The following is a 15,854-nucleotide window of genomic DNA, read 5'->3' as shown; positions in this document are numbered from 1 at the left end:
CGCATGGGAAAGCCTTCTTTGTCTCGGATTATCAGCGGCTCGAATAACATGAATTATGTTACTGCCGAGTTGATTTCACGGCTTCTCGTTTGTCATGTGGGTCAGACACAGACTAGTTACCGGTGTGATACCCGAGTGAGTGGGATGAGATTGGGTGCGAGTCCAAAAATAGCTGACCTACGCATCACACTATTGTATTTTTGTGTTTTTTTGAGTGTACATGTGGTCGAATGTGGTCCGCCACGCTATGCATGTGTGTGTGTGTGTGTGTGTGTGTGCCATGACAGGCATCTGTCTCCCCTGCCCTGCAGCCTGACTGGTTTTAATTAGGAGGTGCCAGAGTGCCCGAGGGCTCTCCTGCTGACACACACACACACACATACGCGCACACACACAAACAGGCCTACACACACACACACACACACCTGAGGGCAGACAGAGGCTGTCCCGCCAAGGCTGGCCTCCTTCTCGTTATCACCACAAGGAGTTGTCCTCGTTCACCCCACGACCCTCCCAACATGCACACACACACACACACAAATATTCACACCAAGCAAATCAAACAAACGCAATACAGAAATTCTGAAGCGACAACATGGAAGTGGTGGCTCGGCGGTTTGACAACTCGTAGATTTTGTTTGCAGTTTTGGATCCAAAATAAATTTCCACATCATAAAATTTCCCTTAAACATAAAGAATGATTCTATTTGTCTCCCACATACATTCAAGCTACCCTCACCCACAGCAGGGAGTTCATTACGGCCACCTGCAAAACACTGTAACTCCATGCAGCTTGTCCTCCCTTCAAGCTTCCGATACTGATTAGGGCAGGGGTCTCAAACTCCCGGCCCGCGGGCCAAATCCGGCCCGCCACGTCATTTTATGTGGCCCGCGAATATAGTTAGACTTGATAATAAAAATATCCCCATAGTCGAAATTATGAGATAGAAAGTCGAAGTTATGAGATAGAACATCATAACTATGATAGAAAGTCATAATTCTGAGATAGAAAGTCAAAATGATGAGATACTTAAACACACAGTCACAGAAGCAGCTCTTTGGCTGGTTACTGTACACTTGAACTGGAAATGTATTGTGAGTATATTGAAGACTACTTTAAACGTAGCTTTAAAAACACATGAAATACTTCATGATTGTGCAAATGCACCCTTGAAAGGATTTTAAGCTTTGAACAAAGTTAATAACTTGTGTTTGATATTTCTCTTTGATATTTTCAATAATAGTTTGATCTTTGATCGAGTAATGTGGGTTTCTTTACTAACTTAATTAAATTAAAGGATTTAAGTTATAATAACAGAAATGTGCTTAAATATATTTTTTACATTTATATAACTGCATGTACAATATTTTTACACTTGAATAAACAATAATCAAATGCAGAGACAGTTATTTACCAATATGTTAGGAGTAGTTACATTTACACAGTCTTACATTTACAACCGGCCCTTTGAGGGCGACCGCGATGCTGATGTGGCCCGGAGTGAAGATGAGTTTGAGACCCCTGGATTAGGGTGTTTGAAGAAAAAAAAAAAAGACAAAACAGGAGAAAGTTAAAGCACAAACGGACAGGTCAGCAGAAAGGAAACGCCCTCACCTCACTCACCCGAGTGGCATGCTCCAAGGTGAGTTCTAATGACCTGACAGATAGGTGTGCGTCTCTGTGATTGAGCGAGGCAGAGCGGTACGATAGGTTTAACACGTGCCTGCCTCCCTTTGTGTTACATTGCGTCTGTGTGTGTGTGTGTGTCTGTCTCTGTCCTTGGACTGGAGACAGGGGGTGTAGCCCGGGGAGGCTGCTGCTATGCTCTATCTCTGGACTGTTGGGGGACGATTGCCTCCCTTTCCTGCTTCTCTCCCACACCAAGCCACACCTGGGCTCCGACCCACCAGGGTAAAAGGGCCTAAGTCGGGCACTTTTTTATGCTTATCTGTCGCTACAGTTATTAATTCAGGGAAGGTCTGATAACCATGAACTTCTCTCTCAAGCTCCCTTTTTTCACACAACTACTTCTGGCACTTCTGATGTGTACAAGCTAGTGGAACCACATGAATGCCTTCCAAGAGACACTGTAAAAACGTGGCACTAGAGATCTCTGTCACTTGCGTAAACACATCGTCATTTTGTGCCATTTCCCGACACGAAACGACTGATTTTACCTCTTTTTTTGTTCTATGACAAATAATATTAACAGCATTAAGTGATCACACTCAGGGCTAAGCACAGGTCTTAATAGTCAAGGAACCAAATTCATAGTGACAACAAGCCTATGTGCGAGACTTTTGTTTTACTGGAACATGCAAATTAGTGCTCTATGGTATGTGACTGCATTGCTCCTACATTAAAGTCTGAGTTGTTCGTTTTCTGAGAGAAATCTCACTGCTTATGATATTGTACAGCATCAACCGTCACCACGATATCAACTTCATGTAACGATGCTTCACACACCCACCCACCCCCCTGCAAAGTGCCAATCTGGTGCCCTGGTACATGTATCGTGCTGGGCGCAGCAGGTGGCAGTAAACAGGTATGTTGAGACGCCAGACAGACAGACAGACAGACAGACACAACAGATGACTCTTACTCAGCCCCCTTGAGTCCTTTCTTGTTTTGTGACTTTTAGCGCTCAGACTGAGCGACGAGACTCACCACATGTTGGTGAAGCCTGACACTCGCGGAGGACAGAGGGCGGAAAGGAACCGTCATTTAGCCTGATGATTATACACTGAAGAAACATAAAAACGCAGAAGCACCGACATCATTTTTCTTCTTCATGAGACAGTAATATAATTGATTTCATGCTTGTATTATATCCGCCATGCTATACTGTGTGCACATTGCAAGTGGGCTGAAACACCTAAGAGCTGCACAGCAAAAAACAAAAAGTGTATTTTACATGTCACACGTCTGCCCAAGTTTGCAGCGTTTAGAACAAAGCAGTCCACACAGGTACCACTTACAGTGTGCTGCTATGACGGCAGCGACGCGTCTAGAATAGATAGCCGATCTTATACGATGGCAAATGTTGTTTTGCCGGCCGTCTGGCGGGCCTGCTAGCAGTTAGTGGCTAACCCTGTTTATATATACGAGATGCCAATGTGAGCTGGCCTCAGCTCTCACCCGGTACAAAACAGCGTAAACCACCAGGGCATGGGCTGCGGTTTGCTTTAGTCCATGTTTTCCCCAAAGGGAAGTGGGCATAGCAGTCTGATGGACCCTATGATGTCGACTTGTTTGTGGAGGTTAACTCAACACAATTGGACTGCTTTCACAGTCCGATTGTCAGTTATGATTCGGATGATTCGGTTAGAAATATTTGAGTCGATTTGAAGGCCGAGTAACCACTAAGATAACAATCCTGCATTTCCTCGCTTTGTGAAGGAGAGGATGCTCTTAATTGTATGTTAGATAATCAAATTTACTTATCATCTGTACCACTGTTTTGTTTTTAGGTCTGTCGGACAAAAACATAGTCCTCCTCAAGTGTAAAATAAACGCAAGCCGCAACCTCCGGTTCTGAAAAATGAAGCCAACAAGGAAGGGCCAAAAACTGCAGTTTTTTTTTTAAAACGGCTTCTTGAGGCTCTCTCCAAAATTGAGTCAATGTTTACAGCCTTTTACAAAAAAAACTGTTTTGGTCTTTATTGCTAATTTCCCCCTTATTGACGACACTACGAGGGGTGAATTATTATTCAACTCACCAGTTAAAATGAGGCATAATTGAGGGCGTGGACGCTTTGAGCGACAGGTGGGTGTCGTCTCAGGTCAGGAGCTGCTAACTGCTATAGCTGTCTCCTCTACTGCCTCAGCTCCACCGACGATCCGCCTCTTTGGATTCGCCGGGAGTTTAGGCTGCGTCATCACTTCCAAGATGGAAGATCACAGAGACTACTTGCGTATTTTATACAGTCTATGCCCAGGTCGGTGAAGCCCTCCTGCTGTACGCAAACTTAATTGAAGAAAAATAATAATTCAGTAATACAAAGGGGCGTGGCTTAATGATGTCATACAGGACAGCCCAATGGCTTTTTCAGATCCTGTGAATGTGCTATGTCATAACATTTGGCCTGTCTGTGGAAGCAAAGGAAAAGCTTTTTCTCTTTCTTGGTGTGTCATAAAAAACACAAACACGCACGCACACACACACACACACACACACACACACACACACACACACACACACACACACACTATAACACGTCCTGAGGAAGCAGTATTGTAAGCCATGCTCTGTGCCATTACGTTTTGTTTCCATGAACTTGTAACAGCAAACTCACATTTTCGTGACGTTTAACATTTACCCAATCACCTGCTAAACAGGCTCCCTCTTCTAAACTGAAGTGGCTTATTTCTACACCTTTCTGCATGAACGTCCTCCTCCTCCATGTAGAGGTGGTGGGCTGCTCACCAACTGTTACCGTGCTTCTTTGGCAATTTTATGACTCAAAACAGGAATCTGGCGTTGGCTTTCTGTTCTCTTCAACCTGGTTTTTGAAACCTTGGTTTGAAAAAAAACTAAAAAACACGTTTCCACAAAAAGGAAAATAAAACTGCAAACAGGTTGTGGTCTCTTTTTAGTGCTTGTGGTTCAATTCCGTCTCAGATATTGTCTGCTTTTAAGTAATATTTCCCCTCAGCCACTTTTATAGGGTTCTGACTGCAGGGTGCCACACGCTAAAGTGTGTTAATGTGTTTTCAGTAATTAGTCTGTTGTGACTGAGTGTTTATGGGGGCTACACATACCCAGCGTGCACCTCGTTGTCTTTAACCCTTCATAGTCTGAAGACGTGCACAGAGGTCTCAAAGAGCCTGTTGTATGTTAGTTTGAGGAAGGAATTTAGTCTTGGGCGGAACCATATTTAAGAGGAAAGAGAGAATAGCAGGACTCTATTTTAAACCGGTGTTAAACTGAAACTAACTGGCTTTAAGTTGTAGCTTTCTCTGAGTGACTACTTTTAGTCCTGTATATCTCTTCATCTCAGCTCGAGACCAACCAAAAGAGGTGCACAAAATAGTTTCCCAACTTTTCTCTCTCTTTCTCCTTTCCTTTTTTTTTAACCCTCCCTCAGTCTCCCCAAACAACCCCGTCGAGTTTCTTTGCCCCGGTCCCTTTATACCAAAAATCCCCTCTTAACACAACTAAAAATTCATTTTGTCTGACCTAAATCAGAGGGTGTCTGCGCCATGGGCTTATTACACAGTGCGCTTAAACTTGTGTTGTGGAGGAGGATGGGGTATTATTATCTTCCAGCTACCCACCCTGCTATAAAAACTAGTGGTGCGACATCTCCACAGCGCAGTGCTGCTGCCCTCCCGCCCTTCCTCTCACTCTCTCGCTCGTCCTACATGAGCCACACACAACAGTGAGCCTGACTCTTTACTCCACACTAGCCACTCTGCTACACAGACAGACCCAAGAATCACACTCTGTTCTCCTCTGTTGCGCTGCTTTAGCGTCTCTTCATTGGATATTCCTCCTCGGGTGTTTTTTTTTTTCTTTCTTTATGTATTTTTGTGAATGGGCATCCGTGGCCGGTGTGGGGAGCTGGTGAATGGACTGACCGCCTGGCTGACTGATTGACAGACTGGCCAAGAGAGAGGCAGCTGTGATTCAATTAAAAAGGGCAATGCTGAGAGGTCAAGCGAGGAGCAACAGAGCCTCTTCGTAGTCTGGAAATACAAAGACACGTGAGGGGAATCAAGAAACTGAAGGCACGGTAGGTGATGGGTGCTGAAAGCTGTGGAATGCTGGCGAACGTATCAAGACATGTGTGAATTTTGTGGAAGCCAGAGTTTCGGAGTATGCACATGGGTGTGTGTCTGTGCGTATATGTCCACAATAATTTGTCACATTGTTTCAAAGTCTGCATGTGTGCGAACAAGCTTGCACTTGTGCATTATGTTACAGTGAGCACACGTGCAGCACTTAGCTTCCTTATTTAAAGAGTGTTGTAGCTCCAGATCATAAAGACCTGACAAGGTGCAAACAGGTGAATAAAGTCGCTTAATGGCTCATGTAATCATTTAGGCTGGAGTGTAAATATTGTGCTGTAAAGTTCTGGAAATAGCATGAGCGTTTATAGCATCGCAGCACGTCTTTCAAACATAGTAGTTTAAGTGAGCTTAAGTATGTGTTTTGCCTCCAGCAGTAATTATACATTGCGCTTTTAGATATTCCCTATCTATACGACATTCTCCTTTAAATCCAAAATACATACTCAGGTAGTTCATGAAGATAGAGGGGATGTTTGTGAGTGGGGACAAAATAAAAACATGTTATGGATTTGAGGCTGAGCTGTAAATTACTGTTTACAGCAGACTTGTTGTTTGCCAGCTTATGAACCTCTTACCTCATGTAGTTGCAAAAGGCCATGACCAGTGTCACCTTTATAATTGTTAACCAGTTTTTTATTGTCATTCATGTGTTAAGATTTGTTTGTTTCAGCTCACCAAATGCTCTCTTGAAATTCTGAGCACGACAATTGTTGAAAATGGATACAATTCAGTGTAAGAGGGAAATAATAGACAAAATTAAGCCGTATTTTGAGGGTTCTTCAGTTTGCATTGTGTCAGATACTGTAATATTTATGTAAGCTAGACACCTTCTTAGCAGGCTCACAAAAGTCTTTCACAAACACAAAATAATTCATAATTAAATCAATGTCATATCAATTTTTGCTTGATCACATATTTTAGCTCTGATAATATCTCATGAGCAGTTTTTAACCTGCACCTGTCTGTGTTAATAAAGGCATATTGCTTTTTTTATTCACTTTTCCTTTTAATTTCAGCACGTTATGGTAATTCCTTTAAAAATAAGACATTTGAATTGAGGATACAAGCCATGATTATAAAACTGCAATAATATCCCTGATTTAGAAAATATATTTTTGATTTTATATTGTACCATTCCCAAAGACTCAAAGATAATTTCAAACCCGAAACATAGGGTGAATCTGTCCTTTAGATAGCAAAACGTTTAGAAGCAACATTCTTAATCACTGAACCGATATTCAGCAGCGAACCCTAAACTTGTGTTTACTTGGGGGCTGAGATAGATAATGGTGTGTAGCTGAGGGCCCCCCGAAGGCTCGAGAGATGACATTTAGTGCAAACAGGCTCTTTAAGGAGCAGCGAGAGCTAAATTGGCCTCAGGATCTCTTAAGACCAGACTCTGTGTTTTCTTCAAATATTTCATTTTACCACACTGATAACACATGCAACATTAGTATTAATTAAAGGCATAAATTGTAGATTATTTGCTAAAGTAATAGCAGGGAAAAATGAAATCTAATAATGAATTTATTGGTACACCTGTTGACACATTTTAACAAGAATCTCTCTTATTTAAAGTGAGGTTTATGGCGACACATATTAGAAATGTATTGAACCAAAATGTTAATATCTAATAAAAGTAATTTTGTATTGACATTAACAATATGTATGACAGCACAATCATTTCCTACAACATTTGTTTTATAGCAGCGTAAATGTGGAATAAATGTGCACCAAACTCTGTGTAAACGTCCCATAAATAAGTTTCAAGCGATCCTCAACTTTTAAGCAAAACTTGTGCAGTTAAATGCTCACATTTGGCCCAGACATTTCATCATTATTGAGAAGATAAAAACACAACCCGGTTTGTGTAACTGGCATCATCTGCTGTTCACCTGCTCAAGTTGACAGCAATTAAGAATTTAAAATCTCCCCCTATAGGCTCCAGACAATTGTCATTTAAAACTCCAACCAAGGAGGTGTCTCCTGGAGAAACAGGTGCACTGTTGTACTGCTGATAATGGACTAGCTTACACAGTAGGTCAAATCAATGTCTTCTACTAATAAGGGGTGGATTTGGGCTGTCAATACTCTAAATTATTGTCCGTGCAATTGTCCGTCTGTGACTGTTGTTCAGCGGGTGTTTGCTATGGGCGGTTGGTGACAGGGGTAAACTTTGGCTGCTGGTGATTTAGCATGTGGGTCAGGTGGATGCACTGGTCTGACAGGGATAAACTAGGCCTGGGTGTTGTAGCTTACAGGCCAAATGGGTGTCTGCCCGTGACAAGGGTTGAGATGGACATTAGCTGCTGATTTGTGGCCCGAGCGGTCAGGGCTGGGGACAAGTTCCAGGCATAATGATGATACAGCTGCAATAGGGACAGAGAGAGGAGGAGAAGGAGAGGAGGAAGAGGAGAATGATTAGGAGGAGGTGGTGGTGGTCAGATCCCGGAAAGCAGATGAAGTTCTTGGGACAAAGACGACGCTGAATGGAGGTGACACATCATTTGGGGTGGGAGTGCTGAGTTGAAAGTGTTGGTGACTAAGTGAGTGAGAGGAGACGTGGCCGGTACCGGCAGGCGGATCGAGGGAGACGGACAGAAAGGCAGGACTGTGCATTAGAGGTCCGTTTATTAATTGAGCTGATGCTGAGGTATGAATAGTTTTCACGCATGGAACTGAAATTCCTGTTCAGTCAATTTATTCTGTGACGCATGCGCGATAAACAGAGATAGGTGCTACAGCTGACGATTGCAAAAAAATATGATTTGGACTTTTGATTTATTCAGAAACCGTGTCCCCTAATGATGGCAGGTTGTTATAGGCGGACAATCGTGAACCGAGTGAGTTTTTATCAGAAAGAAAAAGTGAGGTTGTCCTTCCTTGACTTTACTGGAAGAGTAAGATGGATGAGGAGCCAAATGACTTCAACAGTAATTATCAGAGTCCTTTCACAAGGCGTCCCCACCCTGGCTGCACGGGGTGGGGTGGGTTTGGGGGGGGGGGGGGGAGGGTAAAAGGGTTATGGCTGTTTGGCTGATGAAATGTCGCTCCAGGACCTTGTGGTGGGAAAGCTGTGCCCTCCTCCCCCTCCCTGTCTATGCGGCACATCCTCCTTAGATCCTCTCCACATTGTAATTAGGGGCCGGCCGCTAAGAGCTAGCACGAGCTAGTGGCAGGCAAACAGTGGGAACGGAGGGGAGTGGTGCTCGCTGGGGCACCAGGCGTACAAACAGCAACAGCAGCACGTGTCTCATAGTTCCAGGAGTGGGTGGGATGGGTCGAGAGCAAACGAATGACAGCGGGTTCGCCAAGCCCTCCCAGTCCGTCTCTTTTTCTCTCCCTCTTATCCCCTCAGTGTTGTTCCAAGCTCTGCACTATTGTTTGCCTTGGCAGGCTGTTCCAGGGAGGGGCCCCTCGGCTGGTGTTTGTGCAACCTGTTAGGGAACTTTTAGGGCCATCTGATCTCTCCCCAGCTCTCCCACTGGCGATTCTCTCACCTTCTACCCGGGCTATAACTTTTATGTATGTTGTGGTGTGAAATATAATAGAAAAAGGGTATCGCTCTGTCTCTCTGGAGGCAACATTAATCTGCACAACAGATCAGTGAACAACGTTTTATAATGCGGCGCGTGTTAGCTGAGCTTACGGCACAGGATTTGCACACCACTGTGTTTGTTTGAAACTTTATACGGATAGAATCCCATTTTCTGTTCATCATTCATTATTTCTATTTCAAATATATAATTTCATCAGCTGGCAACTTTTCCCTGCTGCTCCTTTGTTCCAGTTTTCCCATCGGAGTAGTTTGCGGCAGCTCCATGCAGTAGGTCTGTGGTCCTATATCCTATACCACCACCCCCTCTGTAGACATTTTTAATTATGACCACACTGTATCAATGACATGGACATAGCAACAGTTACCTAGCAACAAGATGGACAAGAATAAACTACATGTAAGATTGGTATCCAAGTTGTATACCTGCAGGTGAACGAAGGGATTTTCTGAAAAAGAGTTTTGTTTTCCCTCTCTGGTGTGATCCCCTGAAGCACAAAAGCAAGTGTGTGTGTGTGTGTGTGTGTGTGTGTGTGTGTGTGTGTGTGTGTGTGTGTCTGTGTGTGTGTGTGTGTGTGTGTGTGTGTGTGTGTGTGGCTTCAGCCCTGGCCCATTTAGAGCCAGTCAACAATGCAGCTGTGGTGAGCGGGCCCGCTTCAAAGTATTTATCTACACATGCCTCCAGTGACCACCAAGTGTGGAGTCTAAGTTTAAGCTCTATTCATAGATGTGAATGAATGAGCACCCTGCCAGGGGACGTTTTCATCACCGTAGCTGTAAACAACAGCACAGTGAATCAACAGGTAGGAACTCAGGCAGCTGTGGAATGAAGGCTTTAAAGAAAAGTGTGCAGAGATTTTTGCGAGCGCATTGGAAAACAATGTCGAGCTCTCAGTCATAGAGACGTAAATCAAATGAGAGGGGAGAGGACAGACTGCAAAAGTAAGCATTTTGACAGGATACAGTATCTAGAGTACAATCTGACCTCTTTTGACGTTCTCTTCATTTCTCACCACATCCCAATCGCATTGTTCAAGTGAAGGTATTCGGCTTGCTTTGTGCTCGTATCTGGTGGAGACAGTCGAGAGGGACACACTTTATCGCAGAAACTCTCACGCACTTATCATCAAGTGTCGAACAGAAGCAGCAGCAAAAATGTTACTGCGGAAAAAAAAGTCGACTCTTGTTTAATGTGTCACCGAAGATGATGGGTTTCCCTAACTCACACGGGCGAAACACGTCCTGTATCAGCAATCGCGATAGCACATTCAAGAAAAAATATTACGAGATGTGATGTTTGCTGAAAATGAGACATGCTGTGTTCACCGCTTGTTGCCTTTGCTGCACAGATGGCACAGAAACAAGTAAGCCTCCAGTATATTTTCATAAAGCGAGACTGTCACTCATTGTTGTTAACAATATCAGCTTCGCTGAGGAGCCTCCATCTATTCAAGTAGACACTTTCAAAAATCCCTTCATCGAATGAATGGATGCTGCTTGTCATCAGTGACGACGAGATGTGGATAACTTGACACTCCGATTGCACTCTTTAAAACGATGTTTTAGAATAATTAACTGCGTCACTATTTGCTTTAACATGCCCTCATCACCGTCCCGTTGGCACTTCCTCCTCCAGAGAATCACTGCTGTAAAATCGAGTGCTGCTTCATCCCAAGATAACAAAAATGTTTATGATACTGACTCGTCTATATGTGGATTTTTATTGTGAAAATGACTGTGACCAATCATCACCTGGCAACAGGAAATCAAAGAGGACTTGTTCAAATGAATCACTGTCAAACATTCTCCAGGGATTTTCAGACAAAAAAAACACACAGCTGCACAATAAGAACTTTTTTTTACTTAAGTTGTTTATTATTCAAACAAAGATGGTATCCTTGGTGACATTTCTCCTTGTTAATTTGTTATATATTCAGGAATATCTCACTCAGGTCAAAGTATCTTTCACAAGACTGAATATTATTTTATCCAGACAGACTATAAAAAGTCTTGAAGGATTCTCGAAATACCTTCAAAGCTGTTGTTAAATGGCCTTCCAGGCTTTTGAAAGATTACCAGATATTTATAACATTACATGAGACGCACAACACGAAAGACTATTAGTCAAATTAAAATAGTGAGGATTGGTGGAGGCTTTGAGAGCAACATGCGGGTCCCACAGAATTATGTCTTTTTCAGTGTGACCTTCTTCTTTAAGTGTCACGAAACAGTGCATTGTTATTGCCTTCTATCTAGATAACAGCAGAGAGGAGAATGGTTCATCACAGAGAGGAGGACCGGATTGGGATCCCCTTCCCAAATCACAGCAGCGACGTCCTCTGCAGCCTCAATGAGCAGCGCCGCGACGGGCTGCTCTGCGACGTCATCCTCATCGTCCGTGACCAGGAGTACCGCACCCACCGCTCCGTTCTGGCCGCCTGCAGTCAGTACTTCAAGAAGCTCTTCACAGTGGCCACCGCTGACGGTGATCATCATCACACGGCGGCCGTGTACGAAATCGAATTTGTGGCCCCGGAGCCCCTCACAGCCATCCTGGAGTTCGCCTACACATCCACTCTAACCGTGACGGCGTCCAACGTGAAAGAGATCTTGAACGCAGCTCAGATGCTGGAGATCCCCTGCATCATCAATGTTTGCCTGGAGATCATGGACAGCGGTGGTGGAGGCGGCGGAGGAGGAGGCGGAGGAGGGAGAGCGGAGGAGGGAGAGGAGGAAGAGGAGGATGCAGAGGAAGACGAGGAGGAGGAGGAAGAAGAGGAGGACGAGGAGGAGGACGAGGGCTCGAGGAAGGACGAGCAGGAGGACGAGGAGGACAATGTCAGCGAGAGGTCGCTGCAGTCGTCGGAGAGCAGGGGGGAGCAGACGCCCCCGGGGACGGAGGACTCGCCGCCTCCCAGCACCTCCAAGTACCACCAGCAGTTTGACCTGCACAGAGCGTCGTCACAGTCCCAGTCTCCAGACACCATGAGAGGCAAACAGGTACTTCACTGGATATTTGATTTCTGTTACTTATCTTGTATTTTTATGGAAGAAAAAAATAATACTTTGGAATTCTAAAGTTCTAAAGGCTGATGATGCCGTCTTGTGTTGCAGGAGAGTATGGAGAGTCGGGCTTTGAAGGATTTCTCCATCGAGTCTCTCCTCCAGGAGAGTCTCTACCCCCGTATGTCAACACTGGACAGGAGGGCCAACTTCTCTCCTCTCCTGCCAGGCTTCTACCCCTCCATGTGGGCCACCGAGTTCCCAACCTTCCCCAAGCAGCTCCTAAACACAAACCACCACCAGCATCCCCACGCGGGGGCACCACAGCACAGCAGGCTCCCCCACGCCTTCCCCATCTCCGCTCCGCTCAACGCCTCAAGGCCCCTCAATCTGGCAGCGAAAAGAGGGATCATAAAGGAGGAGATTAAAGAGGAAATCCCGCTCAGTCTGCTCCACGGCGACTTCCTGAAGGAGTTCGTCAGCTCGGGCCTAGGCAGCACCATGAACACCGGGTCAGTGCCGTCAGAAGTTCACGCTCTGGGTCCGATAAAGGATGAGGCCGACTTCCGGTCGTACCTGAGCTTCCTGAGCTCCGCTTCCCACCTGGGGGCGCTGTTCCCTCCCTGGCAGCTGGAGGAGGAGAGGAAGATGAAGCCTAAAGCGTCGCAGCAGTGTCCAATCTGCAACAAGGTCATCCAAGGAGCTGGGAAACTGCCGCGGCACATGAGGACACATACAGGGGAGAAACCGTACATGTGCACTATCTGTGAAGTTCGATTCACCAGGTATGTGAAGCAGCACTTCTCATCAGGCCATCATCATTAGTTCTCTTTAAGTGTTCCACATTAACAGGCCACACAGAGATCCTCTCGAGATCTTCCGGTTCCTGTGTGCTTTGACTTCAAAGCACCGGGTTATGTAAATCCGCAGGGTTAACGGAAAAAGTACCCCTTTCTCTTTTGACTGAGGTTAATGTGTTTTCACCAAGTGTGAATATCAAAGAGCTCAAAGTGGAAAGCCCCCTCCGCTGGTTTCTTTGTATTAGTGATATATCACTCACCAACATCCTCCCGCTTTGGCACATTTTCCACCTTTAATGTTGTCAGTGGAGACAAATCATCTTTGCCATTTTTAAATGTGCAAAAGAAGATCTAAAAAGGGCAAAGAAAAGCAATGTTGTAATCTACGTGTTAACCTTTCCCTCCACAACACACTGTACAAAAACATGTGGTTTTGTTCTCTTCTCAGACAAGACAAACTCAAGATCCACATGAGGAAGCACACCGGTGAGCGGCCCTACATCTGCCTCCACTGCAACTCCAAGTTTGTCCACAACTACGACCTGAAGAACCACCTGCGTATCCACACGGGCGTCCGTCCGTACCAGTGCGAGCACTGCTACAAAAGTTTCACGCGGTCCGACCACCTGCATCGACACATCAAGAGGCAGAGCTGCCGCATCTCCCGCCCCCGGCGAGGACGAAAACCAGCTGCTTGGCGGTCCACAACCACCAGCAACTTCCTGTGCCCACCTACTGCTGCCACCAACAACCGGTTTGAGGAGAACGGGTTAGGCCCCGCGTACCAGGGGGTCAAGGGTCACGGACTTGGGGAGATGCTCGGCAACAGGGGCCTGGGTTTTAAGAGCGGGGACGGCAGGGAGAAGCGCGTCGCAGAGGGGGAGAAGGCAGCAGCAGGGAGGCAGAGGGGAGTGTTTGCCTTCGCCCTGGCTGGAGAAGAAGTGCTTACCCACTCTCCTTTTTATGCTGCGACCTCCGACCCCTGGACCATGAGACTGGAGCGCGCTCCTCCCATCCCTGAGCCGGCCAAATGAACTGTGGTCCGTGGAAGAAAAAACAAAAAGACAAGAAAAAAAACGAGTCTCTTGAATCTCTGCGTCTGTTCTGCTCCAGGAAGCGAAAGCCCCTTTTTCAAAAAGTGAAAGTGAGATCAATGAACCTTCTGAAACCTGCTGAGTCAGGAGTAAAACAGACTTGTGTTCCTGATGGTCAGACACAGTCTAATGAAATCATTTCAAAGATGTCATGTTAAATAATTGTTTGCAAATTATTTTGACAGCATTTAAGAGGAGGCAAACAGTTTGACACTGCTGATGAGGACAACCATCGGAATGCTGTGATATATATTATTTGCATTATTTATCTACACGGTTGTCTAAAATGCTATTAATTCTAAAACATCTCAATTCTACAATGTCCTCTGAAGCAAGACGCGATGAGGCTTTTATACTGAAAAGTATTCATGTGCAGTCAAATATAAGAATCAGAGCAGGACCTATTGCAATTGTTGCAACGCTGAATTAGTGACGATGATGAATGTAAAAATAATAAATACATAACAAAAGGTTTTTATAACGTTTCAGTCTCACAATGAAAGGGAAGTGAAGTAGACATCAATTAATAAAATACAATTTAAATAAAATAAAAATAAGCCTTCATCTTAACAAATCAAAGTGAGTTACATTTTTGAATAGTTGTGTTTTAAGTGTTAAAAAAGGACCAGTGCTTTAAAAAAAGAAAAAACATTAAAAAGGGTTTATTAGAGCAGGGCGTAGTCTGGCACATGTCCTGTAAGTATGTTTGATCCTGACATTGTTATTTAATGATATTCCAAAACAAAGGGAACCCACTTGAAGTCTAATAAATCAGGACATTTGATAATGTGTTATTAGCCTTTCACTGCCTTGTTCTGGTTTAAGCTCCTCGTCTGCACGATTGTACATAGACACAAACTTTTTGGCCATGGTGTTGTTAATTACGGTTGCGTTGCTGATGTAAAAAAAAGCATATATATATATATGTATATTGATCTTAAAAAGGCATCCATCCAAAGATGTGTACTTTGATATTTCAAAGACTTGAATACGACTTTGTTTAAATGTTTATGGATATGTGTCTTCAGAGGATGTATATTTCTGACTAATCAACTGTCGCTTTCGCTATACAGTACGCTTGTGTTTTCTCTTCTGCTGCAACAAATCAAGAGGGCTTCAGCCCCGTTTTTTCATATAATGTTCATCTCTGATTTGTGTATAAAGAAGTGATTTGAATTTGAATTGAAATGGGAAAGTATTTTCTTGCTATTTATGCATATTTAAATGAATGAGCCTTGGCTATATTTTGCAAATCTGTTTTATAAAGACACGAAATGTTGAACTTCGCTCTTCTTTCGGAGTATTTTTTTTTCATAAAATGACCAAGTTGCATGCGTGTGAATGTCTGTATTGTCCCGGTTCTAAGTGGTCTCCCCGTGGTTATTGAGTAATGTTAACCCAGTATTGAGTCAGTGCGATATGAAACCAAATTCGGTCAAATTTAACACAGCGATTTGTTTGACGTGTACATTTTTTTCTGAAACTTTTGCATTTCGCATAAAGTTTGCTACTTCTGTAAAATGATTTAAATCAACGGGTAAGTAAAACTATTTGTTTTATTTTCATGGAACATATTTAGCACAGACCAATGCCACACACACACCACA

At 44.2% G+C, this 15,854-nt stretch overlaps 1 protein-coding gene across 1 annotated transcript; it reads left to right on the top strand.

The window, feature by feature from the left end:
• Positions 1 to 5,558: 5,558 nt before the first annotated feature.
• On the top strand, positions 5,559 to 15,527 carry zbtb7c (zinc finger and BTB domain containing 7C). The gene is made up of 4 exons (XM_079289046.1): positions 5,559 to 5,736; positions 11,607 to 12,350; positions 12,465 to 13,138; positions 13,602 to 15,527. Exons 2-4 carry the CDS (start codon positions 11,625 to 11,627, stop codon positions 14,185 to 14,187), a joined length of 1,986 nt encoding a protein of 661 aa, XP_079145172.1. The 5' UTR covers positions 5,559 to 5,736; positions 11,607 to 11,624; the 3' UTR covers positions 14,188 to 15,527.
• The last annotated feature ends 327 nt before the right edge of the window (positions 15,528 to 15,854 follow it).

Source organism: Melanostigma gelatinosum (assembly GCF_949748355.1).
Source record: "Melanostigma gelatinosum genome assembly, chromosome: 18".
NCBI lineage: Eukaryota > Metazoa > Chordata > Actinopteri > Perciformes > Zoarcidae > Melanostigma > Melanostigma gelatinosum.
The sequence above is the reverse complement of the archived record's forward strand: the minus strand, read 5'-3'. Positions and strand labels throughout refer to the sequence as shown.